The 27,676-nt window shown below is 41.5% G+C and overlaps 1 protein-coding gene across 7 annotated transcripts in view; it reads right to left on the bottom strand.

Annotated features, from left to right (window-relative positions):
* col14a1b (collagen, type XIV, alpha 1b) overlaps window positions 1–27,676 on the bottom strand; it is a 209,136-nt gene that overhangs the window by 122,491 nt on the left and 58,969 nt on the right. For all 7 annotated transcript variants that reach the window (XM_085149183.1, XM_085149181.1, XM_085149180.1 and 4 more), the window contains 7 exons: window positions 12,330–12,488; window positions 12,089–12,208; window positions 7,118–7,282; window positions 5,996–6,157; window positions 5,526–5,695; window positions 4,172–4,298; window positions 468–613 (listed from right to left, as the gene is read on the bottom strand). In XM_085149183.1, coding sequence (XP_085005309.1) covers window positions 468–613; window positions 4,172–4,298; window positions 5,526–5,695; window positions 5,996–6,157; window positions 7,118–7,282; window positions 12,089–12,208; window positions 12,330–12,488 — 1,049 coding nt within the window. The remainder of the gene's footprint in view (window positions 1–467; window positions 614–4,171; window positions 4,299–5,525; window positions 5,696–5,995; window positions 6,158–7,117; window positions 7,283–12,088; window positions 12,209–12,329; window positions 12,489–27,676) is intronic.

The following is a 27,676-nucleotide window of genomic DNA, read 5'->3' on the forward strand; positions in this document are numbered from 1 at the left end:
TTTTCCATCATCAGTCTCAACATCAAGAATTCAGCTCGTGTCTTTCTGATAAACGATGCCGAGTTGTAACATATTAAAAACCACATTTTTCAGCCACACTAACAGTCTTACCTCTCAGATTCATTACAGCCTGATTAAAGTCTCTTTGTCAACATTTTGACGTCTCGTTTTTTGAAATATGGACTAATTGATGAGGCCAACTGGACTTCATCAATTAATAAACAAGGCAGCAGTTCAGAAGTTTTGAACACTATATTTGAATGGCTTTTAAAATGACATAAAGTAGATATTTTACTTGGATCAGAGTTTAAAGCTGGCCTGTGAGGAATGTTGTGTGATGGAAAGAAATCTGAGGAAACATTGTTTTGGATCAGAGCTGGCGCCCAGCAGGGAGCAGCCTGCTCTGCATCACGCAGCTCATTCTTTGCCTCACATTTACTCTCATTGCACACGAGCACGCTCCTCACCTCCTTCTCGTCTGAAGCGTCCTCTTCGGTCAGCGGGGCGTACAGGATCATGTACCCAGAAGCCCCAGCGACGGCCTTCCAGCGGACTCGCATCGTGCTGTGAGTGATATCAAACAACTGCAGGTTGTTCACCGTGGGCAGGGCCACTGTCGGACACAAGCACAGGGTTTGGATGACGACGAACAATAAGGAAGTGTAGCTGATTAAATCTTACCTAAAACAGTAATCTGGCACTTTTACACTAATCTTCGACTGTAGGGATGGGTACCGGTATCCGGTGCCATGATGGCACCGATTCTGACATAAACGGTAGTAACCAGACTGAAAAGCAGCGCACATTTCGGTGCTTTTTTTTCCTGAGCTGTGATACACTTTAGATTCTAGCCAATCATTTTACGTTTCCGAGGATAGTAGGCGGGTCCAGGTACGTACGTTCTTTTAGAGCAGAGCTACAGATTAAAAACGACCAAGACGAAGCGGTCAAAAGTCTGGCTGTACTTCACAGCAAAAGATGCAAACTCAGCAGCTGCAACAAGTGCTTTAAGCTGATACTGTGATGCTGTCAAAGGAGGTAACACCTCGAATCTGATGAAACACCTGGCGACACATAGCGTTTTTTTAAAAGCAGAAAAATGCGCCGTATTTGATAGCTTGCTGCGAGACCTCACACCGAGCACATCTACTGCGGGTGTGGTGCCTGTTATCGACCCGGAGTTAGCAACATCCCCCAAAAACCCGAAGAGGAGAGTCCTGGCCCCTAGCCCTGCCAGTGTAGCAGAAATGATGAGGATGATGATGCAGCAGCAGCCGTTCTTCTCTGCGTGAGTAGCTTAATGTTGTTCGTGTGTAATTTACGTTGAGTAGGCTAACCACGTTATTACATTAATGCATGTAAGGTGAACTAGCAAACATCATCATAGCTACATGCAGCTGTCTTCTTGTTTGATGGCAGATACTCCCTTCACCCTGGACAAAAAGGCTAAAATGACCAAAGAAAAAGTGGAAAACAGTTAAACATGAGAGGTTTTTGGACAAAGTTTGTGTTTTTTCCATTGTTTAAGCTGCTTCCAGCCAAGAGTGATACCATATATGCCCCATAGCTGCAGAAAAGGCTAACATTGTCATCTTTTTACAAAAAAAACAGCTGAACATGAGAGGTTTTTGGACAAAGTTTGTGTTCTCCATTCTTTAAGCACCGGCACCGTTTCAAAAGTACCGGTTTGGCACCGGTATCGGATAAAACCTAAACGATACCCATCCCTATTCGACTGTTTTGGGCCAGAGAAGTCCTGAAAATTCACATTTCATAGAAAACTTGCCTTTTTCTAAATTCTAAGGAATTCGTTATCCTACGGCTCTCCGGCAGCAATAGAAGTAAATGAGGTCTTGTAAGTTCATGCATGATTAAACAGAAATCCAAATCTTCTTTGATGTATTTTAAACAGTAATGCACAATGTCAGGGTTGTTAAAAACAGCAGTTATTCACGGGTCATTGTCCAGCACGGCAATGAGCCAAACGAGGTTTAACTAGAAAAGAGACTAATGAGATCTACAGCCAGGGCATCAAGATGTAGTTTTGCCTCTGCAAACCAGCACAGTTGATGTGTGATTGAAACGGAGGTCTGGTTTCATGAAAGTCCTCACTTATTCCTTTGATAAATGTTCCACTTTTGTACCACACTCTGCTCAAACCCCCAAATCAATTAGCACCTAGCATCATGTTTAATTTGCTGCCTTAACCAGACGGTGCAGCAGGGCCGAAGTGGCAGCTTCCAGCAAACAGCCACAGCACATTAACTTTGCTACAAGGTCAACTCGTGACTTTGCATTCATCCTCGACCAACAGGGAGGAATCCCCTGTCATTCGTCAGCGAACGCCAGGTCGAGAAGGTCAGAGAATCCAGCCAGGCTCTGGCTCGGGCTACGCATGTCAGCACAAGGCCTCAGGCAATACCACCAGAATTAGAGCTCGCCACAGGCGTCCTGTCAGAGGAGGATCGGGCCACGAATAAATAATGAAACACCTGTGTAGCTTATATGGCCCAAATTCACTGTTTTCCTTTGTAGTACAACACATATCTGCTGCTCCATCAGCGCTATTACGGATGCTGCAACTCAACAGTCATAAACTGGCTTCATTGGAATTGAGTGAAAAGACCAAAGATGTGTTGCTCACCTCGGTCCGTTTCTTCAAAGCAATAAATAAATGATTCAAAGCTCTGCAGGTTAACACTGAGAGAGCAAGAACACGTTTCTCCTGCACAGGAGCAGAAATGGTTTGATGCAGAGAATTAACAGCACAATGAAAGATCCCAGGGGAAGACTGTCTTGGAGGTGACCTCGACTTCAACGGTTGCCATTTAAGACAGAGAGCGATAGTGAATAATGGAAGAGGTGCATGCTGGGAAAAATGAAGAGTTCAGATCCCTCATTCGGGACTTAATTCTTAAACGAGGCTCAAATGGACATTTCATTTGCCTCTGCAACATTTAGAGGTAAATCTTCATCGTGTGGTTTAAACTAACCCAAAGGTGTAGTCACGGTTCTTCAAACGGCCGCTTGAGATGCAAAAGTGAATCAATCTCTACCAACCAAGTTACAACAGAAACATGAAAAATTCATTCATTAATTAAAAATGTATTAATGAATTCATCTTGTCCCTGACCTGTGTTTGTGCTGGCGATGCCTTTTGGAGCACTTTGAACAATTTGAAGGAGTCACGGTCACCAAACGTTCACCTGAATGTGAAACACCCTCAACCACTGGCTCAGGCCTCTTAGTGGGAGGGAACCGTCTGACTCAAAGGAACTGCAGTTGCTCTCAGACTCATTCACCAGTTTTTGCAGGTAATCACATCTTGATCATAGATGCAAATAAACTGCTAACACATTAGAGTCAGTCTCAGTCTGTAACGATGAGCGATGAGCGCAACTTCGCCACAAGATGTCAGGTTGCAACTCAAGACTCGACTCAGCTGATTGCCAACTGGCTGCATTCTGCTTACATCTCTTTATAAAAGCACGGCTGCCTAGTCCCTGCATCACTTTACAATGAAACTGCTAAACTGTGTAGCTGTTTGTAGACGAAATTCTGAATCCATCCATCCATTCGCTTCCGCTTCTCCTTTTCTGGGTCGCGGGGGCGCTGGAGCCTATCCCAGCTGTCATAGGGCGAGAGGCGGGGTACACCCTGGACAGGTCGCCAGTCTGTCGCAGGGCCAACACACAGGGACAGACAACCATTCGCACTCACATTCATACCTAGTGACAATTTGGATTAATCAATTACAAGCTGCATGTCGTTGGACGGTGGGAGGAAGCCGGAGTACCTGGAGGAAACCCACGCAAACATGGGGAGAACATGCAAACTCCACACAGAAAGACCTGATGGTGGAATTGAACTCAGGACCTTGTTGCTGTGGGGCAACAATACTGCATTCATTTCCACTCAATACTGAACTAATGCATGAAAAAACTGATGACTGGTCGCAGAGCTGGTCCCCGTTTTTGGAGAAACCACCTCAAAGGCAACAGGACTGCAGGCTGACTGCACCAGGTTTGCTAGCATTAGCAGAGAAGTCACCGTTAGCTTCAACGTGTCTCAGTGAAGACGCCAATATTGTTGCAATTGACAGACCATCAGATGCTGCACGGTGTTTGTTTCCTGCTTCCATCTGTTTGAATGCGTAAACATATAAACTTACATGTAGTAGCACTTCCTCTCAGGGCTTCACTTGCGGCGCTGCGATAGACGGCAAAAACAGCCACCTGGTACTCTGTCACAGAGTTCAGGTAGCTCAGCTCCACGCTGTTCTGTGTCCCCTGGACCACCTGAAAACAGATCCCAGTGGGTCACAGCCTGGATATCACAGCAGTGTTATCAAGTGCAGTAAGTGTTCAATGCTGGAAGGAGATACGCCAGCCAGTCAGTCGGACACTAAACACGTACGCTCGCTTGTGATGTTCATTCATTTCTGCTCTCAGGGACAGAACCGTCTGACACAGCTGGGATTAAAATAATCTTAATTTGCTCTAAATTAGAGCTCTTCATGTCTTTGTAATAGACAGCAGAACTTTGTTTGTCAAAAAGCTTTAAAATACAGAAAAAATCTTCTGTTTATTAAGCGACTGCATATCACAAGGTTGAAAAAAGCACCACATGTTGCTGCAGGCATTCAGCTCCCTCCAAAGAGATTTAAATTGAGTGTAACTAGATCAGATTAGCTTTGATGAAACCTCAGTTTTCCTTGTGGGGAAACTGGGCCGTTCCAGCTGCAAGTTGTAATAAACATCAAAGAGAAATGGGATAAAAATAAGAAGGAACTGCAGGAGCATAAATATAAACTTGGAAAATTACAGCACTGCATGTGTGCGTGGTGATATAGGTATGGAAACAAAGTTTTCCGCACATGGGAAAACACCTACGTCACAGGTGGACGTCTGTAGTTAAGGACACTGATTAAAAAGACACATCAGTTTTGCACATCCTCCACAGCTAATGGCTGATAATGTAACAGAATATAGTTTACCACAGCCTACGACAGTGCTCGCTTCTATTATTCCCTCACTGCAAATCCTGCATAATTGTTGGCATTTATCATGCAGATCACTCTGAGAAATGACTTAACTTCTGGAAGTGACCCTTAAAAGGATTAGCCGAGCAGCTTTAATTAAAATGCTGCCACTACATCACAGACAGTTTGTATTTTATTTGCTCTGTGGAGGCGAATCAGGACCAAAGTTCCACTAATTAAGGGGACAAAAGAAAAGCGCTCCCTTCAGTCTGTTATAAGAAGCCGGATGAGCCGCCGAACAATCAGACAGTAGTTTAGACTTTATTGCACAATTACAATAAAAGCAGGATGTTCACTGTGGTGGAAAAACTCTGATGGAAGCTGAAAATTAAAAGTGAAAAATAAAGAGACTATTTGTAGTTTGAAAATTGCATGATTTGCATTAATCGCTAAGAAAAACTGTTTCTTTCAGGCATGAAAAACTCCAAAAATAAATGAAAATAATTAAAATAATAATGGACCAACAATAAAACAAGTAAAACACCTTTTCTTCTGGCTGCCCCCCACTGGCGGGGTAGTACACCACTCGGTATTTCTCCACCTGACCCGACGCGTGTGTCCATGTCACCCGGAAACTACGAGCAGTTATCGCCGAGGTCACGAGGTCACGAGGTGCAGCCACGGCGGCGGCTGGCGGGGCAGGCTCCGCCCCCCCTGCAGATAATAAAGAAAGCAGAGATTTTTCAGAGCGGCCTGCGAGAGCTGAAATAATCCTGCTGTGTGTGCAAAGTGACTCTGAAAGTAATAAACTGCAACATCTCTGCTGCTATCTGAAGCCACATCTGTGTTTATGCGGCACAACGTTGTGGCCATTTCATTACGAAGATAACAAGGCTGGAATATATTTGGTGGGGAAGTGTTCTTGTTGTTTTTATAACCAACAGCATCAACAAAGCAACAGCGATGCAAACAGCAGCATCTCCGCGGTATCATCTCCGACTCTGATCTTCAGACCTTTGATCTTCTTGTCGAGCTGCTCCACGCGGTCACAAACGGTCTTGGTGAGGCCTTCCACGATGTCGCTCATCACGCTGAAGTCTGCCACGTTGTAGACGTGAGTTTGCTCTGGAGGTGAGGCAATCGCCTTCAGCTCATTCTCATCAGCATTTTTCACACCTGGAGCGAGAGGAGAGAGAAACCCGAGTGATCCGACTGTCAGCGACGGTGACATGAAAGGTGTTGGAAAGAAGTTTTCCATGACGCAACCAGAACATGAATATATACACAGGACTTCATCTACGACAGCAAAACTATTCGCCAGGCTCTGACATGCGCTCTGTGCAACAGGGATTTTATTCCACCTCTAAACTTTCCACCTGCTGAAACTACAAACTAAAGCTGAAGGCTGACAAGTCCAAAGGTAGTACAACATCAGGGGTCGTCCAAAATGAAGACAAGAAGCATCAGCATGAATCTAAGATGCTGCCTGCTGTTGTTGCCTCGTGAAAATCTGCAAATATCATTAAAGGTCTTTTATTCAATTTTTGTCAGTTAATTCAGCGGTCTCCAAACTTTTATGCGCCACGGACCGGTTTATGCCCGACAATATTTTCACGGACCGGCCTTTAAGGTGTCGCGGATAAATACAACAAAATAAAACTAGTAAAATTTATTCATAACACACGTGAAAAGACCCAGGAAAACCGAGTAAACGATAAAAACGATAACAAAATAACGCTGAAAACCGATAAAAACCCTGAAAACTATACATTTCACACCTGAACCTCAACTCTGAGGCCCGGTACCAAACGACTCACGGACCGGTCCGAGGCCCGAGGGTTGGGGACGCTGAGTTAATTAATAACCTGCAATTTCAGCACAAACACAGAACGGCGGAAATGTTGAAATTAAGCTGTGACTGTGCAGAAGAAGAAAACAGAGTTCAGCTGAGAAAACTCCAAAAAATGTGAATCTTTAAAGACGTCAGCTGGTTTATATGAAGCTCAGTGAATCAAAGGAGCTGCACCATTTTAACACAGACAGATGTAGATGTATCATTGTGCTCTATGTTTGCTATCAACCAGCTGAACGTAGCAGAGCAACAGCCGATGGTGTGTGGAGCATTTACTGTCATACCGATGGCAAACAGTTCTATCCCAGCATCCTTCAGGCTCTGCGCGGGGGGTATGACATCATCCTGGGACTTCCCATCCGTGATGAGGATTCCTATCTTGGGAACGCCGGGTCTGGAGCCGGACTCGGGTTTGAAGCTGTTCTCCAGGACGAAGGTCAGAGCCAGACCTGGTCGGATTTAAACAAAGATAAAGTGAAAACATGAAGATGCTGAAATAAAAACAAGAAGAGGAGCCATTTGATCACCGCAGCCTCGGACGTCTACGATTTGTTTAAATACTCTAAAGTCTGGACTTAGACATTGAGTGCTGTGGAAATTTTGCTTCATGTATCAAATATTATTTTGAAAACCAGATATTTTTTTCACACATTGAAATCTGAAACAATATTCAAACATAAATATTTCAAAAACTATTAAACCAGGATCTGTAATTTGGGAGTTTTGGGAACAAAAGTACTGGCTAGTTGAAATATTTAAAAAAAAAAAAGACCCAAAGTCCCAAATTTGGGCACAAACCAGTAAAAAAACAACAAATAAAACCTTGTAAATGTGATATATAGCTGAATTTCACAGATTTGTGTAGAAAACATGAACATTTTAGTCGCAACAATGAAGAAAATGTTGTTTTCATTCAGCTTTCCTGCTGCGTGGAGCAAAGCTGGGTTGTTCTACATATGTAGGAAATAGGGGTGCAACGATACTCGTATCGATATCGAACCGTTCGATACAGTGCTTTCGGTTCGGTATGCATATGTATGAACAATACAACATTTTTAATTTATTTTATCAACTTTCCTTCTGACGATGCTGTCTGTGTTGAGAGCTCAGTGGATCTGCGCTCGACAGTGCAGCCTAGGCGGAGTAGTCGAACGCAGATTCACTGAGCGCAGGGCAAGCTAGCGAGACAGAAGCTAGGCTAGTTGCAACATGGCAAATTGAACCTCCCCCACCCTCATTCAGATCTGGCGTTTGGAACTATTTGTAGTTCCTATTGTGACGTATGACCCTGAAGGTAAGCGCGTCATGGACAAAAGTAAAACAGTATGTTGGATGTGCCAGCAATGCTCAATTGGTGGGAACTAGTGTGTTAGCGCAGTTAGCTCGTTAATGTGTTGACGTCTTCCAGCCCCACTCATGAGGCGATGCGGTAGCTCGTTAACGGAGATTTGCCGTGTTGTGACGTTAATGTCATTTCAGATTTACGCTGACAGCACTAGTGGGAACACAACGAATATGACTGCACATTTACTCCGACATCATCCTAGTGCAAAGACAAGTGGATGCAGACAAAAACAAGCATGCATGCTACAAACTTTACCCGAGTCATTTAGACAGCCGTTAGCACATGATTCTCCTTATGGGGACCTGATATGTTTAATATGCTGCTGAGAATATAGCCCAGAAGAAGCGTATAGTATAGCTTTTATTTTGGAAAGAGCCATTTCTCTGTAATAAACTCTCTTTTCCAAAGATGAGTGATTCCTCAATCAGATACAGGGCTCGCAAAATCGCTAGCCCAACGTCCTGGGGCTTTTTTCCAGTCGGGCTACCAAAATCTATCTCTGCCCTGCCCGTCGGCCTATCCTAGGAAGGAAAAATATATGTCAATGCTTTTGCATTCTTTCGGAAATGTAGCTGGGTAATTATGTCATTGGCATCGGTGAGCCACTGTGAATATGTGACATATTGAAATCGCGTTTGAATTTGCGCTTGTTTTTTGCTTTCACTTTGCAATCGCGCGAACTGTGTATAGAGAGCGACAGCACTGATTGGTGAGTGATGATAATTTGCGCACCAATTCCTCTGACATCGTCTTATCAATCGTTAGCTTACTATGCAAACATGACAAGTGAAATCTCCCGCAGCTTAAACATGTGAGAGGTTGATCGCGCAGAGAATCACTGAGCGTTATGTTAGTGTGTGTGTAAAAGCAGCAGGATATATATTTTAGTTCTGCTGAGCCAAATAAGACAGGTCAGGGTGAAGAAGTGACAAAACGGAAAAGTTATGACAAATCAGACTATAAGGCAAAAAGAAAGTGCAGCTTTATGGTTTCATGGACAAAAGAATTTCTGTGGCTGCAACATGACGAGCTAAATAACCAGGGCTGCACATAAGTGGTCCGCAGGTGCGCATTCGCTGTCAAAATAAAAACGCGCACAAGATAAGAAGTTGCAACGCGTGTTTGCGTACATAAGATTTTCAGGAGGACAGACATTTGTTTAGAACTCTTAAAGATGTCAAAGAAGCTCCTTTAAGCAATTACTTTGATGTTCCTCCACCTCCAAAGAAATGTCAGAAGGAGTCCGAACCACAAAAGAAGCGTATTCTCGGAAAAGTGGTTGCAGGAGGTGAGCTGGCTTCAAACAAATGATGAACGCACAGAGAGGTGGTGCAGAATGTGCCGTGAAAATTTAATAAATGACAAATTAATAAAAAGGCATGAACATTTTTTTTGTATCGAAAAAATATCGAACCGTGACACCAAAGTATCGAACCGAACCGAACCGTGAATTTTGTGTATCGTTGCACCCCTAGTAGGAAACCATACAAATATGGTTTACTTTTACTATAACATACTTCTGCACACATATTAAATCTATCATGAGTTGGATAAAGTGTGGGAAACTCGAGCCGTTTATCGTCTGCACTTTTAAAGCAGCAGTTACGTCCTGGCTGACAGTTTGATTGCACTTTCCCACTGAGGTGCGGCGAGGACAGATAAATGCCTCTGAGCCGAGATGGAGCCTCAAGAGTTGCAATCAAAGACTTGAAGATGATTGTTATAGAGCGCCTTATTAGCTCAACAAGGTCTTTGTCTAATGAGCGTGATAACATAATGAGCAGCTGAGTTCAGCTGTGTCCATTAACGACGTTACAGACGTCTTCTTCAACTTCTGACAGACTGTTAAAGTCCTGCTGCTGCTGAGCGAGAGATCAGTTTCATTAGCAACACAAGAAGTTCAATTACATTTGATTTAAAAAGGGTCAAATTGCAGCAGCCTGTCTCAAGGAGATCCATACTTCAAGGTAAAGACCCTGCAATGATTCCCTATCAACAAAAACAAAACCACGAGGAGGAGGAGGGTCGGGGACGTCTGTGATAAATCCCTGGGGTGAAACAGTTTTTCCACCCTGTTTGTACTCTCCAATCAGAGTGAAGGCTTCACAGTGAGCTATCAGGACGCCTTCATATTACAAGTATCAGATCAGTGGGGGAGATTTTTAGACTGAATGTTCCTAATTGTGAATATTCTGTCAGATAAAACAAAGCTGTCCTAATTTTTTGGTTTTTTTAATTCAAGAGCAAAACAATAGTATTTACAACGTGACCGGAGGGCAGCCACACATGAAACCTTCCAGAGATTTCTTTCTTTTCTTTTTTCTTTTTATGTTTATTTATAAGATTTTAAGTTCAAAGTTACATGACGTCAAACCAAACACAAACACACACACACAAAAAAAACCCAAACAGGAAAACAGGAAAGAAAAGGAAAAAAAATAAAAAATAAAAATAAAAATAAAATTAAAAAAAATAAAATAAAATAAAAAAAAATAAAAATAAAAATAAAAATAAATAAAAATACACCAGTTAGCCAGTACAAATCAAAAGTTCAAAAGAAACACCATTGTCCAAAGAAGATGATCTTCTGTGTGAGTTTAGGGCAGCAGAGAGTTCACCAAGACCAGAAGATGTGGGAAACATGTCCAGGAAGGAATCAGGGTCCGGCAGACGTGCAGTTTCACACAAACACAAAGTGCAGTCAAGTTTATGTTAAGTTCCCATTAATATGATGGAGAAAAGGGCCCCAGGTTTCGACAAACTTAAAATGGGTGTCAGCCAAACGATAACGAACCTCTTCAGCATACAAACAAGTAATCACCTCACGCAGCCAAACCCTGAACAATGGAGGAGATGGTGATTTCCAGGCTCTAAGAATAAGTCTTCTAGCTACAATCATGCCACACATGAAACCTTCCAGAGATTTCTAGGGTCAAACTCATAATTTAGAAATGTAACTGCACATCATCTGGATGGCGATGGATGAATGTATCTTTGCTCAGAACTCCATAACTAAAGTTTGTGCATGAGGAAGACGCCCACTCAAGTCCAGTCAGTTTGCATTAATGATATCGACTGCCCGAGCGGGTCATCTCCATCCAATCCTGGCTCCTCCTGTCAGTGTGGCGCAGTAACACATGGGCGAGATGCTGAAGCCTGAGTCAGCCTGTGTGGACGTACACGTGCTTCGGTATCGATAAAGTACCGTATGTTTTAATATGCCCGATGGCCTTTCATTGATATAACCAATAAAATCTGCTCTGGGACTGAAAGTTGACTCAGGCAGCTTTTGGACAGCTACTAGAAACTCAGCTTAATGCTGATTATTCCTTCGTCTTGAATCCTGTGGACAGCCAGGACCCTCTGCTTCATTAGTGACGCTTTCCACGTGGATTCATTTTTGTATAATTCATTTTTTAGATTCTTTAATTTTCTGTTTCCCCTCTTCACAGAACAACACGAAACAAATGAAAGTGCCTGTTGGTTTAGTCCAAGAACATCCTGATGAATTCCAGGATGAAGTCAAACTTCTATGAAATGTTTCTCCTGCTGGTTTAAGTAACAAACACAAAAAGACTCATTTTATAACTATTGTTCAAATAACAGCATGTGCTGCATTCCTGCTTTACCAATTGGTGAATGTCTTTATTTATTTCCTTCTACCGTCCGTTAGAAGTGATGCTGAAACTTCAGAAAGCTAATCGACCTTCTGATTCACACTCGGCTCTTATCAGCCGAAGGCAGCAAGGTCACCAACACTAATCCAAAATGAGCTCCCCTCAGTTTAATAAGCTCGGGCAAAAGGACGGGCTTTGGTCCAAGTGCACCTCTGAGCATTATCTGTTCGTTCTGATGGGGAGAGCAGACCATAATAACCAGTGGGAGGCTGGGGTTTCGCTTGGCTTCCCACCTGTCAGTGTGTTTCCTCCTTTATATGGCAGATTCTTCACAGCATCGATTACAGACTCTTTAGTGGTGTGAGCGTTCAGATGCCACTCGACCCTGGGGTCTCCGCTGTACTGAGCCAGACCTGCGTGCAAAAGGAAGAGTGGAATTTAAACTACGATTAGGTGGTAACGTTTAACAGTAACTTAATAACAGATTACAGTCTGGCTCAGACTCCATCCTCCAAAAATCAGAAATCTTCTCACCAATCCTAGTCTTGTCAATCTCCACAGAAAACGCCTTGACCAGGTTCTCCAGGAAGGTCCTGACCAGCCTGAAGTTGATCCGCCCGATACTCCAGGAACCGTCCACCAGGATCACGATGTCGGCTATGGCTGGAGTCTTACACATGAATCCCGCTTCAGCTTAAAATCAAGAAGAAAACAGGAATTTAGAAAAGATTTTGAAGCTAAATCAGCAGAGGAAGGTTTCCCGCCATGATGGCGGACCACAAAAACATTTAGCCTTCTGCCTAACATGTGACTGAGACTCTAAACAGGATCCCAAACTTCCACGGCAGCCTACAGCACATACGTGATAAATCTGCACTGGTAAAAGTAGGACAGTTTGATGTGCAGCTTCTGTCCCAAAGTATTACAAAGTGTTTCATTAATTCTAATTCAGTTCAACACAGTCTAATTAAACCCTAGAGGAGCGAGGCGCTTCGTTTTAGCAGATGAAAAATAACAGCCCCCTCTGTTGTTTGTCTCAACAGTTTACTGGGTGATAAAACAGACCTGACTCTAATGAGGAAAAAGCAGTTCATTTACAAAAGCCAGTGCAGCACACAGTGAGCCAAAGGCCAAGCAAATTAGGAAACAGACATATTTCTATCCACCAATTATCTTTCACACGGAGCTGAGGAAACCCGAGTTTGGGTCTCGATGGGAAATACTGCAACCGTTAAGGGTGCTGGGGAGGGATGCACCGATACCGATACTGGTATCGGGGCCGATACTGTAAAATGTGTGTGTACTCATACTCGTAAAAGTTAACCGATACCATGAACCGATACCAACTTATTTCATTAATCAGAGGGTGGCTTGTCATTTCTGTTGTAGTTTTTTAGATTGGCCACTAGGGGGCCAATTATTATTTTATTTATTATTCATTTTATAATTTTTTATATTTTATTATTTATTTAATAATAATTATTTTGTTTGTTTGTTTACAATATGGACACTCTGCAATAATTTAAAAGTTTATTTGATTCCAAACAGAAGTGTTTATTTATTATTCTGAAAGCTCGAGACAGTGCCAATAGTTCAGTGATATTTTGTTAAATTACAATGTGGATTCTCTGCAATAATTTAACAGAAGTGCTTATTTTTCACTTGAAATTTTTTTGTGGTCATTTTTAATAAGATTTAATTTTTTATCGGCAGGGAATAAAATAAAACCTGTCTTCCAATTAATTGAATTTGTGTGTGTGTGTGTGTGTGTGTGTGTGTGTGTGTGTGTGTGTGGTAGAAGTATCGTTTTTGTACTCTGTATCGGCAAGTACTCAGATCCAAGTATCGGTATTGTATCGGTTTGAAAAAATTGGTATCGTTGCATCTCTAGTGCTGGGTTTGAATTCAAGAAGCCCCCAAACTGCATCAAACTGGGGTTGAATATGGCACCTAAAACTCCCAGCAGATCCACTGGAAGAGGGTCGCTATACTGGGTAGTTTCCCAGTGGGAACATGTGTAGCTTCATCACCTCTCTGCAGCCCCTCGTCCTCTGTTTGCTTTCAGCACCCGCTCCTTTAAAGTCAACTTTCTGCTGATTGGCTGTCGGTCACAAAGCATTTGAACAGCAGGTGGGTGGGGCTTCTATGCCTGAGATGATGTAATAATGATGTCCCCTTTCACTGACAGAATAAAGATCCAAGAGTAAGAAAAACTAAGAGTGTTTATAGAAGTTTGAAGCCTGAGAGTTTGTTTCACACTTTTTCTTTAAAACTTTGTTTTCCATCCAGTGGCTGATGTTCAAAGAAGATCAGAGTATATAACTTTTGAAATTTAAGTGCTTCTTTTATTGCTACAATGATAACATTGCACTTCACAAAAATCACATGCTAAATGTTAGAGGTGGGAATCACCATACATCCCACGATACGATATTATTATTTTTTAAAATATTTTGCAATATTCAGATTCTGTACATAAAGGTAAACTTTATCAATATTCATTTTCTCTAATATCAAAGTCTCACACTCAGTCTTTCTCTCATTTCAGTTTGATTGTTGACAAACTGAACGGTTTGTATTACAGTCTAGTCCAACTTAACTGAATCAACCATCTGGTACAATTATAGCTATTCTGAACTATGCAGTTTATGAAAACTATGCAGCCCCTTCAGCAACTGAAGAATTTGAAAGTAAATTAAAACAAAATATAATTTTACATTAAATACAAAAGTTTTAAACTTAATTAAAATAAAACATGTCTTAAATTAAAATAAGTAAACTGTCATGTTTATTGCTGCCAAAAACAAGTTAAACACATTTGGACAGTGAAGGAATGTCAGGATTCTTGCTCAGAAAAAGGATCAACATGCTCTGAAGTCAGAGCACAAAAACCTTTTTTGTAACAAAATATCGATTTCTGCTGTCCCTGTATCGATACATTATTAGCAAACAAAATATCACCATGCTACACAGTATCCATTTTTTCCCCCACCCCTACTAAATGTGACATCCCATCATGTTACAGTTCATGAGTAGTGTTACTGTCAGCAGCTGCTGTAAGATTAACTGCAGCTACTATTTACATGATGCATTCATACATTTACAGCAGGTTTCTATATTTTATTGGACAGTCAACAATATATTATAAGAAGACGATAATTGTCCAGTGTAAGAAAAAATAAACATGATGCACAGAAGAAAGACTGAAGGACTTCAGAGACTGTTAGCTCCTCTTTATTTCCACATCCCTGCACTGAAGTTTTAACAGGCGTGTGCTCATGTACAGATACAAACTGCTCAACCTCGAGCTCACCCTGGCACTGATCAATACCAGGTAAACTGAACAGGTGACTGCACCTGCATCTTAATGCCAACACACCCCTGAACCAACTGTCAATGCAGCGTGAACAAAGCAAGTGGATGAATCCAAACGGCGATGAATACCACGACCACCACACTAGCTTGCTATTAGCAGGCGTTAACATCTCTGCATACACATTTAGCTCGGTTACATGTTACGTTTAAACGTTGACTGTGTGATCCAGGTTAAAGATGTCTGACACTAACCCTCCTCCCTGGTTACTGTCGTGCACTGACCTGCAGCATTTTCACATCCTTTCAGTTTTCCTATCATGCTTCGATTATTCATGTCTTTAAAGCTTCAGGAGCAGGTAAATACAAGGAGGTGGGCGATTACACAACATGAAGAATGAATCATGCAAATATTTGTATTTGTATGTGTTACGACTTTGGTCTATTTCAGAAATGTACCTCTAAAAAATGAGGTGAGAGATCCACATGGTGTGCAATCAGTCAAGCACCAAGGCTGCCTTTACGAACATTTGTGAGCCACGGGTCTAAAGAGACCACTGACCTCGAGTGTGGTGCTATGACAGCATGATAAAGTTGCAACAGGTTATTTCGATCTTAGATATTTCACCATCAACTGTAAGTGGAATTATTACAAATTGGAAGAACTCAGCAGCTACAAACAAGCAGATCATTTAAAAGCCTCCAAACACCATCTGGCATTAATATGAGCTGAATCACTGTGCACCAGGAGCTTCATTGCACGGCTCTCCTGTAGGTGTATTATAGTGTATTTCCCATGATTTGATGTTTAGAGGATAGTGCTGGAGATCTCCGTCTAAAGCATCAGTGAACAAACTCTTAAAAAGGTTTTCAGCTGGGTTGAGATGAGGTGAATGTGACGCTCCAAGCATACGATTCACATTCGTCTCATCAGGCTGCTCACCGAGCTCGGTGTGCTCTGATAGAGGAGGCCGCTGTCATCAGGACACAAGTGCCTCTGCTCAGAGAAGCTTTCTATTAATTAGCAGTAAGCCTTTCATCAAAGTGGAGAAAGCACCATGCCCTCACATCATAAGAGGCCACCAGGTGACATCAGTGTAAGGGTCAGAGGTTCAGGTTTCCCTTTAATTGAAACCAGGCTACAGATGGCTGCATGGTGCCGTGTTAAACTTTGATTTGGTGTTTCCATGTTTTAGCATTAGGAGAAATACGGAGTGTCGTCCAAAAAGATTAAATGCAAAAGCATCCTTTGCCTCTGGGACACAGAGGCTCTCCCTTCTACGTTTAAAAGCTTAATTAAAAATACTAACATGCCCCTCGTGTCAGTCTGAATGTGTACTGTGACGGGGGTCGCTCACGGTGGCTTCGTCACATGTAATTACCACCATCTGTGCAGCTCTGTGGAATGGCCTCTTTATATTTGCTCAGTTTTGTGGTGCATTTATTAAACGTTTCAGACTCAAAACTTGTGTTAACAGCAGGTTCAAGCACCATAAATCCACCGTGCGCTACCTGCCCGGCAACAACTGGCAGAAAAAGTTACAAATGGCTCAAGGATATTCAGTGATGAGTGGCTTTTAACCCTTTAAGACCTACCATAGAACCAAGTCTGCCAGAGCTTATATTATATGTTTACATGCTGTGGAGCCATTTTTGGGAGCATTTCAAGTTGCTATACATCAATACAACCATTATAGCCCAGATTTTAATAATATGTCTGCATTAAGTGCATAGTAATTACATAAATTGCAAGAAAGTGCAATAAACTACAAAAACATTTGAAATCGTTTTCGTTTTTTTAACATATATTTCTAGTTAGAGAAATTTAAGAGGCTTATCCCTCAAAACTGTAAATACAAAAAAGTTGCACAAAATAGTTTCCCACCACAGGAAATTTATTTTGAGTGTCTTCATAGTTTTATTTTTGAAATACACCAATTTTTATATACTGCAGGAAAAACGAAAATAAATATTATAATGCAAATTTGCAAAAAAGCAGCATATGCATCAAAATAAACTATTTCCAGCAGCAATATGAGTCCTAAGCATCCCAGAAACCACACAGAAAGTCATAAAGTCAAAGATAACTTTTAAAAACACCAGTATAGGCTCATGAGGCCCTGATGGTAAAAAACTACATTTCCGCAAAATGACGTCACTTCCGGTTTCAGGCAGGTCATGGCGGACATGCGATAGTTCGCGCTGATGGACGTATGAAGTGTTATGAACAGCTGATCGGATCGGCAAAGCGTGTTTCTGGAATATTATGTTTTTGTTGCTGCAAGTGCTTTTTATGCAGTTTTTGCAAAACTATATGTGGAAGGAAACTGTGACCGAGGACAAGCTGATGGCATAAGATGTAAGTACAACTCCTCCGGTTTCATATGAAAAAACAATTATTGCGCTAGCTCACGTGGTTGCAGAGCTACCGGGATTTAAAAATAGTTACGCAAAACAGAGTGTGCCCACTCCCACCGGCTTTAAAGGGTTAATTTCTTTCTACTAGCAACAGGATTCAAGCTGATGTAAAACCCATCAGGAACCCTGGAGGGTCATTCGGGGAGGATCTCCAAGGTTTAAAATGTGGAAACAAATGAAGCACGCAGGGAACAGAGACAGGGTCATACTTGCCCAGCATGTTTTCCTTGAACAAATAAAGCTTATCAGTGCACACTGACATACAAAAGCGCAGCCATGATGCAGTACCCATTATAAAAACAGCCTCGATGCTTCGCCTTAACAGTGGATTAAGTAGAATAACCATTTTACTCCCAGGAAGAAAGACGAGCATTGATTTCAAGCATGAGCACAAACGTGACACATAGTTGGCTCAGTGCTGCGGTGTCTCCATACGTGAGATCTAACGTGTGTCGCTGATGCCCGTGGCACCCAATTACTTATCCTGCAGATGTAAAGGAGAATATTTCTTTCGGGTTATAACATGTCTCGAGAGGTGTATCGTTAAGTGTGTTTGGAGGAGGGCAAGGGCATTCTTCAGCAGTCGTTTCATTCATCGCTGACAGGAACTAACTAAGGTATCACTTCTTACAAGTCTCTACAGTGTAGGAATTTAAGCCTCCTCCTCGGTCTTCCAGCCGAGTCTCGGAGCTGTTCGGCGTGACTTCAGATGAAAGCGGTGACACATAAAACACACAATTACTCCGCGGCTCTGGAAAGACGAGCTGTGAGCCTGGCATCGGGTTTGTGTGGCGAGACAGAAACTGAAAGTCGTTTTTGGGTTGCTGTCTGCACCACACAAACATCTGAAGGTTTTGGCTGCATCAATGTGCTGTAGTCTTCTGGTCCAAACGTTCATTTCGGAGGCTTAAAGACTTTTGACCTGTTTGTTTTTGCTCATGATTTAGACAAATAAAAGCAGCTGCAGGAAAGACTTACTTCAGATGGACGAAGCAGAAACTTTGGTCCAGTTTTACTGCAGCAACGCTTTTGTACAAGCTGCTGTGATGCACATGGTCTCACTTCATGTTGGTGTTGTGGCCTCAAGTTTAACAGTGATACAGAGCGATTCACCCGTCATGCCTAAGGGCCGGTTCACCACACATTTTAATGCACTGGGTAAGAAAGATTAGTCTTATCATTTATTCCTCATCACAGAGGAACCATTTCGAAACTCTATGATGCTATTCTGTCTTTTAGTAAGCACTCTAATGTTAAGCTTAAGTGTCCATGGGAAGGAGAACTAGGAATTCAAATACATGAGGAGTCTTGGGAACAGGCTATAGCGAGGGTACGATATTCCACCTCCTGTGCTCGTCTTGGACTTATTCAATTTAAGGCCATGGTTCTCCTTGTCACCTTAGCCACATGTTTTTTCTATGTCCTGAGCTACAAGGTTTCTGGACAGGGTATTTTGCTATTATGTCGACTGTTCTTGGGGTAACTCTTCATCCTTGTCCTCTGATTGCTGTATTTGGGATTCCTGTTCGCTCACTTACACTTGATTCCACACAAAAGGATATTATAGCCTTCACATCCCTATCAGCGAGACGTCTAATATTGTTGCATTGGAAGTCTGTTAAGTATCCTACTATTACCCGGTGGCTTAAGGATGTTTTTTTTTTTTTTTAAGTTTTTTTTTAAACTTGAAAAAATTAAATATACGTTGAGAGGTTGCACAGCCAAATTTTTTCACAAGTGGCAACCCTTTATCTCTTATTTTGCTAGTCTAGAGGTATTGCCTGTTTAAATGTACTTCTGTTACTGTTAAGTTTATTTACTTAGGAAAATGAAGAAAGGTTGATTGTATTTCGGTAACTGCAAGTACTGTTTTCTTTTTTCAATAAAAATAATTTCAAAAAAAAAAAAGATAGATTAGTCAGTGTGCAGAGTTCCTGTGGTGAAGCAGCCAAACCACCATCTCTTCCTGAATAAACGAAGCTTCCTGACATGAACCGCAGGGTCACACTGCAGCATCCAACTTCTTCATTTTTCAAAAGTCATCAGCTGCTGTTGTCCAATACGTGTGTCAAGTGCCGAAAGCGCGCGGTGCTGATGGTGACATCATTAACATGATTTGAGACAGAGGCTCAGGTTGCATCAGCTTCCTGTTTGTAGGTGATCTTTGAAGTCGCCCATTGTTTCTGATTCATGTTGAACTGATGTGAAAGAGCAAATTGTTCCTGAGTCTAGATCGGCTCAAGTCACTAATAAAAGGACAAAAAATAAAAAATAAAAAAATAAATAAAATATATAATAATAAATAAATAAATAAAAATATATAAATATATAAAATATTATTTTTATAAAATAATATAAAAATAATATCAAACAAAATTTAAATAAGAGTCTACTTCTCCAAAGCTCTGAAGCTTTTTTTTTCCAATATTCAGCCAACAAATGAAGAACCTTCAGCAATCTTGGGCTGACCTGAGAAGACTTTTTATAAAGTGCTGTTTTAACTCTATAACACAAAGTAAATAAACAGATATTTTCTAGTTTGAAAGGAACTATTTTGGTGTTATTTTTAGTTTAAATGAAACGATACAGCTTGAAAAGACTCTAAAGATGAAGGATTTGAGCAGAATTAAAGATGGAAAAGGCGGATTCTTCTTAGTCAGCACAGGAAATGAAACAGAAGGGCAAAGCAGTGCTTGGGGGCAGCAGGTGAAACAACTACCTTTCTTTTAATAGCACGTCTGGGGAGATACTCGTGCCTGGACAGATGGCAGAAAGAGGACAAAAGACAAAGAAGAAGAAGAACTGGGAAAAAAAGTGGCAGACGCATATTAAAGGATGAAAGTACACAAGTGAGTCTGCTGCGAATACCAATGCTGTGTTTTTCTCTGCTTGATTTCCTAATGCCCCCCTTGGCATTTGTTTTCTTTTATTTCTTATTCTCTGTGAGTGCGCTGCACTGATTCTCCTGCAGCACTAATCATCAGCACTGCTCTGTTTTATTATGCTGTAATTGCAATGCACATCTATATTTTCACTTAATAACTACTATGCACACACTAATCACACGAGAAGCAACAAACAGGATAAAAGCAAACTGGGTAACGTGAGAATACCAACAAAAACATGGAGGTAACGAGACACGCAGAGAGAGAAAAGAGGGCGGGGCCAAACCTCTGAGGAATAAGTGTAACAACACAAGCGACTGACATTTGTTATCACACAAAGGAAGCACACAGTTATCATCACAGCTCCATCAAAGCTGACTGACGCCTCTGTTTTTACTACAGCAGCAAAAATGAAGAATATCACTGTTTTTGGGTATTTTGCCATAACTGTAACATTAATAGTCAAAGGAGCTGCAAAGAAAAGCGTCTGGACTTCTTTAAGTTACTTGAAGACGTTTCACCTTCATCCGAGAAGCTTCTTCAGTTCTAAGGTCAAATGGTGGAGAGTCCCAGATTTAAACCTAGTGGGAGTTTCCCCCCACAGAGGGACAAAAGGACCCCCTGATGATCCTCTAATCACCTGAGCCAAGGTGTGAAACTGGGTGTGGGTCCCAATCAGCCAGAGTTTCAGGTGAGTTCATTGTGAAACCTGGCCCCACCTTATCATGTGATGTCCTGAGGTCAGATGGCCCAGGATGTGAGTGGGCGTTAAGGCGTCTGGGGAGGGAACTCAAAACTGGATTATAGATGGCAGAGAGTTGGTGTCGTAAACCACCGCCTCTGTTCAAAGATGGTCGCTCACAGTGGACATAGATGCTTCTTTCACTCCTCTTTCAAACCCACACCCAGTTTCACACCTTGGCTCAGGCGATTAGAGGATCATCAGGGGGTCCTTTTGTCCCTCTGTGGGGGGAAACTCCCACTAGGTTTAAATCTGGGACTCTCCACCATTTGACCTTAGAACTGAAGAAGCTTCTCGGATGAAGGTGAAACGTCTTCAAGCAACTTAAAGAAGTCCAGACGCTTTTCTTTGCAGCTCCTTTGACTACGATGACCTGGATGACTGAGAACCTTCACAGACATGTAACATTAATGACTTTGTTACAGGCCATCCTGTGTCTGTGAGTGTTTTTGTCCATTCTCTTTACTTCTATGATCTATATTTGTTTAGCTTCCATGTGCTTTCGAGTGTCATCGTGTGTATTTCTGGTTCTTTGTTACTTGTTTATTTGGTCGTGTCCTGGTCGTCGTGGTCTCTGTTTTGTGTTTCCTGTTTTATTTTAGTAGTGCATTGTGTTCAGTTTTGCTTCCCCTTTCTCCTTATGTGTTGATTTGTTCCTCCTGTGTTCTCACCTGCTGCCCTCGTTCAGGTCCTCACTCTCTGCTCCCTGTTTGCTGTGTGTTTGCTTTTGTGCCAAGTTTCCCTCGTAATGTTCTGGTTGTTAATCATTAGCTGTTTGTAGCTCATAGCTCCCAGTTTGTAGTTTTAGAGTTTCATGTTTTTTAGTTAATCCCTTTGTGTTTGAGTCCGAACTCTGCCTGCCACACAGCAGTACCTGACACAGGCTCACGTGAGCAGCTACTAAGTACAAATGAAGGAAACTTTTTGTTTTCTAAAGATGTGTCTATATTTTGGTGTTTTCATATACAGAAAGTGCAATAATAATGTGAATAAAGCCACGTTTGAGATCAATGTCATATAGAAATGTTACTAAAACAATGAACTTTTATTTTGAAATGTAAAACTAAAGCTCGTTTTAACTTTGTTTAAAGGCAAAGAAACAAAAAAAAAGTAAACACTGGTTCAAAAAGCACAAAGCTAACAAAAGTCAACAATGGAGGGAGGAGAAAAGAGCAAAGGTCAAAGGTCAACCCAGTGTGACACCAACCGGGATGAAAAAGAGCAAACGGAAGAAACACGAGGAAGTCTCCTTACAGGATCAGCAAGTCTGTGCAGAGCATCAGTTTTCTGTCTTTAATAATCCTGAGATGCAACTTTGATTGTTTCCACACAGAAAGTTGCAGTTTTATACGTTTTGATCTTATTGTAACTGTTATAGACTGAAATGTTGACATAATCAAGTTTTGTTTGTTACCATGAGACTGTTTGCATCAAGGAATTAGTTCATCCCTGATGATGATGATGTTGATGATGATACATTATTAAACAAAAGGAATTGGGTCGCTCATCCACTGCAAAACAAACTACAAACATGTCTCTAAATACATGTAATGAGTCAGCATTTCACACCTGTGGGAGCAAAGATTCGGTTTTAAGCTGATTCTGTAATTAACCATTATTTTCTTCCACTGTCACAATCCAGCTGTGAGCCAGCTGTGTCTCTGTAGCTGTTTGCTTCCTGATATAATCGGATGTGAGCCAGCATGGAGAGAAGAGTGAGTTTCAGTCATTAACAAAGACTGTTGGGTTTTCTTGGTGTTTAAATAAAAATAAATAGACAGCATGCTTCACCTGTCCTGCAGCTCACTGTGCTGCAGTGTGCAGATGCCGTTTGGGACGGGGGACAAGAAGAGCGGCAAACAGACAAGAAACAAAAACAGCTTCATTGATGGTTTCTTCAACCAGATCATAAAAAGACCTTTAAGTGTCGCAGGTCTGCAGCACACCTGAGACAGGAAGTGTCGAGACCGGCGAACGGAGGACGTGACCCGAGTCAGCTAAGTGTAAACAATATTATAATGAGTCAGTTTCTCTGTACTGATATTAGATCAGCAGGGCCCACCGCTGGGTCCAAGCTCAGCCTGATACCATGTCCACAACAAGGCAGCGTAACTGTCAGGTTACAGGTCCAGTTACAGTCACTGTGTAATGAATGAGTCACGGTTCATGTTTCCTTTCTATTATGTTTACACAGTGTGTGTGCGGCTACTGCTCGCATGGATTCAGACACGACAGCGATCAGCAGAGCTGCAGCAGAGAGACTGCATGAAGATTTGAAAGAATAAAGTCTGACAGAAAATGTCTCATGTTTCAATCAGAGAGCCACACTGACGACAGAGCAGGATGCTGCATGAAGCCCAGACGTCTCAGGAAGCACCAATAACTCCTTATCACACGAGTCCATGAGCCCACAGCCACCGACTGTTTGATAAAGCTTATCTGAAGCGCAGGTGCAACATTTTTGGCTTTAAAATACAGCATGTCTGTGATCCTTTAGCAGTGTGAAGCTTATTTAGGTGGAGAAGTAGCAAAGCAAGTCCAGCACTTAGCAAAACGCTCGAGGCAACAGCAGAAGAGCTGCGTTGCCAATATGTGCTGTGTCAGAGGTGAGCTAGCCCACCTGAACGCTTTCTGATGGGTTTGTCTACAGTAGAGCTGATCTACGTGCCGGGAAGTCAAAGGTCAGCCTGTGATTTCATCGCTCCACACTGAGGAAAAGCTCGTGAGAGAAACTCAGCGTTCAGCCCCTGCAGATTCCAAATGGTCATCCGCCTGCAAAGTTCAGCAGGTGCAACAGTAAACGTGGTTTTCACAAAACGTCTGTGCCTTCCTGTTTCATCTGGATCATCATAGTCATCTGGAAACAATGATGCAGTATCGACCTACTTATGTAACAAAAACTGTTTACTTAGAAAACACAAGGTGCAGATTGTTGAAGAGTCCCTGAGAAATAATGAGACTGGAAAACCGCCTCGTCCAGTTTCTGTCGGGGACATTAAGGCGGAGCAGGTTGTTAGCATGCAGCACATTAATGTCACAAAATCACAGAGTGATTGTTAACTACTTAATTTATTCATTAATATTCACACTTTAAATATCCAGAACTTTTTCACTTTACATAATTATCTTTGAATTATGGAATATTACAGATAAGTTATCTCGCAAAAGAAAAGCCAAAGCGGATATTTAACCTGCATTACTCCTAATGACCAGCAGGGGGACCTCCATTAGTTACAAACACGACTTCTAGTGGCATCGAAGTCAACAGGAAAACAGGCTCAGTGAACAGTTTCCTGGTGAGTTTATGGGTATAGTCACGAGTCTTAATGCATAAGACATGAAGTTATTTTTTTATAATTTATGGTCACTGTTAGAGTCAGAAAAGAGAATAAACATGTTGTGTTAATCAGATTTGACCAATCAAATCCAAGCCTTTAATGTGCCATCAGCTTTCATAACACCAACATGGTGACGGTCAGAATGCTCCAGGCTTAACGAGATGTAATCGATAGGGATGCAACGATACCAATTTTTTCAAACCGATACGATACCGATACTTGGATCTGAGTACTTGCCGATACAGAGTACAAAAACCGATACTTCTACCACACACACAAATACAATTAATTGGAAGACAGGTTTTATTTTATTCCCTGCCGATAAAAAATAAAATCTTAATAAAAATGACCACAAAAAAATTTCAAGTGAAAAATAAGCACTTCTGTTAAATTATTGCAGAGTCTCCACATTGTAATTTAACAAAATATCACTGAACTATTGGCACTGTCTCGAGCTTTCAGAATAATAAATAAACACTTCTGTTTGGAATAAAATAAACTTTTAAATTATTGCAGAGTGTCCATATTGTAAACAAACACACAAAATAATCATTATTAAATAAATAATAAAATATAAAAAATTATAAAATAAATAATAAATAAAATAATAATTGGCCCCCTAGTGGCCAATCTAAAAAACTACAACAGAAATGACAAGCCACCCACATTGTAATTTTACAAAATATCACTGAACTATTGTCTCGAGCTTTCAGAATAATAAATAAAATAAATACAAATTAGGTTTGCGAATAAATTAAACTTTTAAATTATTGCAGAGTGTCCATATTGTAAACAAACACAAAAAATAATTATTATAAAATAAATAATAAATAAAATAATAAATGCCCCCTAGTGGCCAATCTAAAAAACTACAACAGAAATGACAAGCCACCCTATGATTAATGAAATAAGTTAGTATCGGTTCATGGTATCGGTTAACTTTTACGAGTATGAGTACACACACATTTTACAGTATCGGCTCCGATACCCGATACCAGTATCCGTATCGGTGCATCGCTAGTAATCGACCAACAGGCGAGGTCCCGGTCGTCGATCACCGATACTCACGTAACTCATTTGTTTTCATTAGACCTTGAGCAAGGCACTAAGCTCCAATTTGCACAAATGAAGCTTCTCAGCTCCTGGTTTTCCTGCAGTGGTCACTCCTGCTGGAGTGGTGAACACGCAAGCTCAGCATAAAGAGAGCGGCTGGAAAAACAAAGGTTACAAATAAGCAGAGAAACGCGGTCGTGTGCACAGTGTGCAGAAACAAGCTGCAGCGCTGTAAATCTAAAACAGCTTCAGATACATTCAGCAGTATTAGGCCAGATAGTTATTTGTGATGTAGAAATCTCATTAAGTGTCAGATGAAGGATCTGTTTTTTATTCTTGCCGAGCCTTTGGAAGCAACGTCTCCAGCTACAGAAATTAACTGGCTGGATGAACCTGAGTCACAAGCTTGCAGTAGATTAATGCGCCTCATCAGTGTCGACATAAATCCAAACGAGGACGGGCGAGCTCGAGAGGAGTTGCTCATTTCAGCTGAGTGAGAGACAAAGGTCTGAAATACAGCTCAGAGGTGATTCTCCGGTCAGCATCAAATATCCAAAGACTTTAATTCATTATAACATCGAGACCAAGCTACTACAATCAATGTGTCTTCATTATGGCCTAAAGATTTCTTGAAGGTTGTTTATGGCTCTGAGCCCTCAGCAGCATTCTGCTACAGCCATTTCCTGTTATGAGTCTCAGCTCGTGGGTGGTGAGTGAAAAGTTTGCTTTCAGGTGTCGGGCAGGAAACATTTCTCATGCAAATGCAGCAAAAGTAAGGAAAGGTCACTGTTTGGGGTAATGGCACCCCAATTTGAAGCAATTTTGATCAAAGGCTTCTTTTTTCACCTCGTACGTCTAACTGTGTAACATTAAATTACTCTAATTAACTGTAACAAGTTTTCAAGAAGGTGTAATATTTCTGCTGGAGAGTGCGGAGCTGAGAGGTTCAAAAAGGCTAACTTCTCTAAAAGTTCTGGTAGAAAAGGAACAAACCCAGTGTGGATGTGTTCCTCCTGTAGCTGCATGAACACATCAGCCGCCCAACAGATGTGCATCACACCACGGCGTGATTAGGTCATGTAAAGTCAGGTGGAATGAAATAATTATCCAGAAAATGCAGTGCTGTGCAAAAGTCTTGAGTCGTTCCTACGCTGCAGTGTGATTGGGGTCGTCGTCACGCTGATAATGAAACGATCTGATGTGGCGGCTCAATAACTGAGCGTACTTTTCAGTGCTTCTAACAACAACCGAGCCTCCACTGTGTTTGACAGATCACCTCGTCCATACGTACCGACTCATCACTCGTTACCACCTGTTGCTACCGATTCAACCGGGTTCTTGTATAATTGGGCATCTCTGCACCTTTTTCTGCCTCCTACTGTTCACTGAGGCCTCTCAACACAAGTGCAGCTGCCAAGAAGCTTTAAACTGGAGGAGGATGAACTTGAGTCCTCGTGTCACATCTTTGCTGCTTTTGTTTTCTTAGTTTTTTAAAGATACGACTTTCAGATTCTGTCCATCTGCTGAGGGGTCGTTTATGTTTTGTCCTTCACGTGTCCGGCTTACTTAACTTTTTTAAGAATACACTACACAGCTTATTGAGATTTACTAACACTGAAGCTCTGAGAATCACCTTATTGGTGCAGAAGTACTGTTATATACCAGTCAGACTGTTATCTGTGGCAGGTTTTATAGAGTCAACTAAACAACAACAACTTTTTTAATAGACGTTAATAACAAAGTGCTTAAAGATCTAATTTTAAATTGATTATTTGCACAGAGCAGGGTCATTGTGTAAGTTAGCTGCTTTTTTATTCTTGAGTGATTCATAGATCAACGTTAGCAAACATAAAAATCCCTCTGAAACTGCTCAGGTACAAGAACTGAAGTGAAGTGAGTGAAAGTCCAAAGAACTATTTACCCCAAAATAAAAGAAATGATGGCTCCATTGAGTTTTTCCTTTCCAGTCACCTTTCTCACTCACTATGTATTAACAGACCTCTCTGCATTGAATCATATCTGTTATTAACCTCTGTCTCTCTTCCACAGCATGTCTTTATCCTGTCTTCCTTCTCTCACCCCAACCAATCACAGCAGATGGCCCCGCCCCTCCCTGAGCCTGGTTCTGCTGGA

The sequence above is a fragment of the Neolamprologus multifasciatus genome, chromosome 22 (genome assembly GCF_963576455.1).
Source record: "Neolamprologus multifasciatus chromosome 22, fNeoMul1.2, whole genome shotgun sequence".
NCBI lineage: Eukaryota > Metazoa > Chordata > Actinopteri > Cichliformes > Cichlidae > Neolamprologus > Neolamprologus multifasciatus.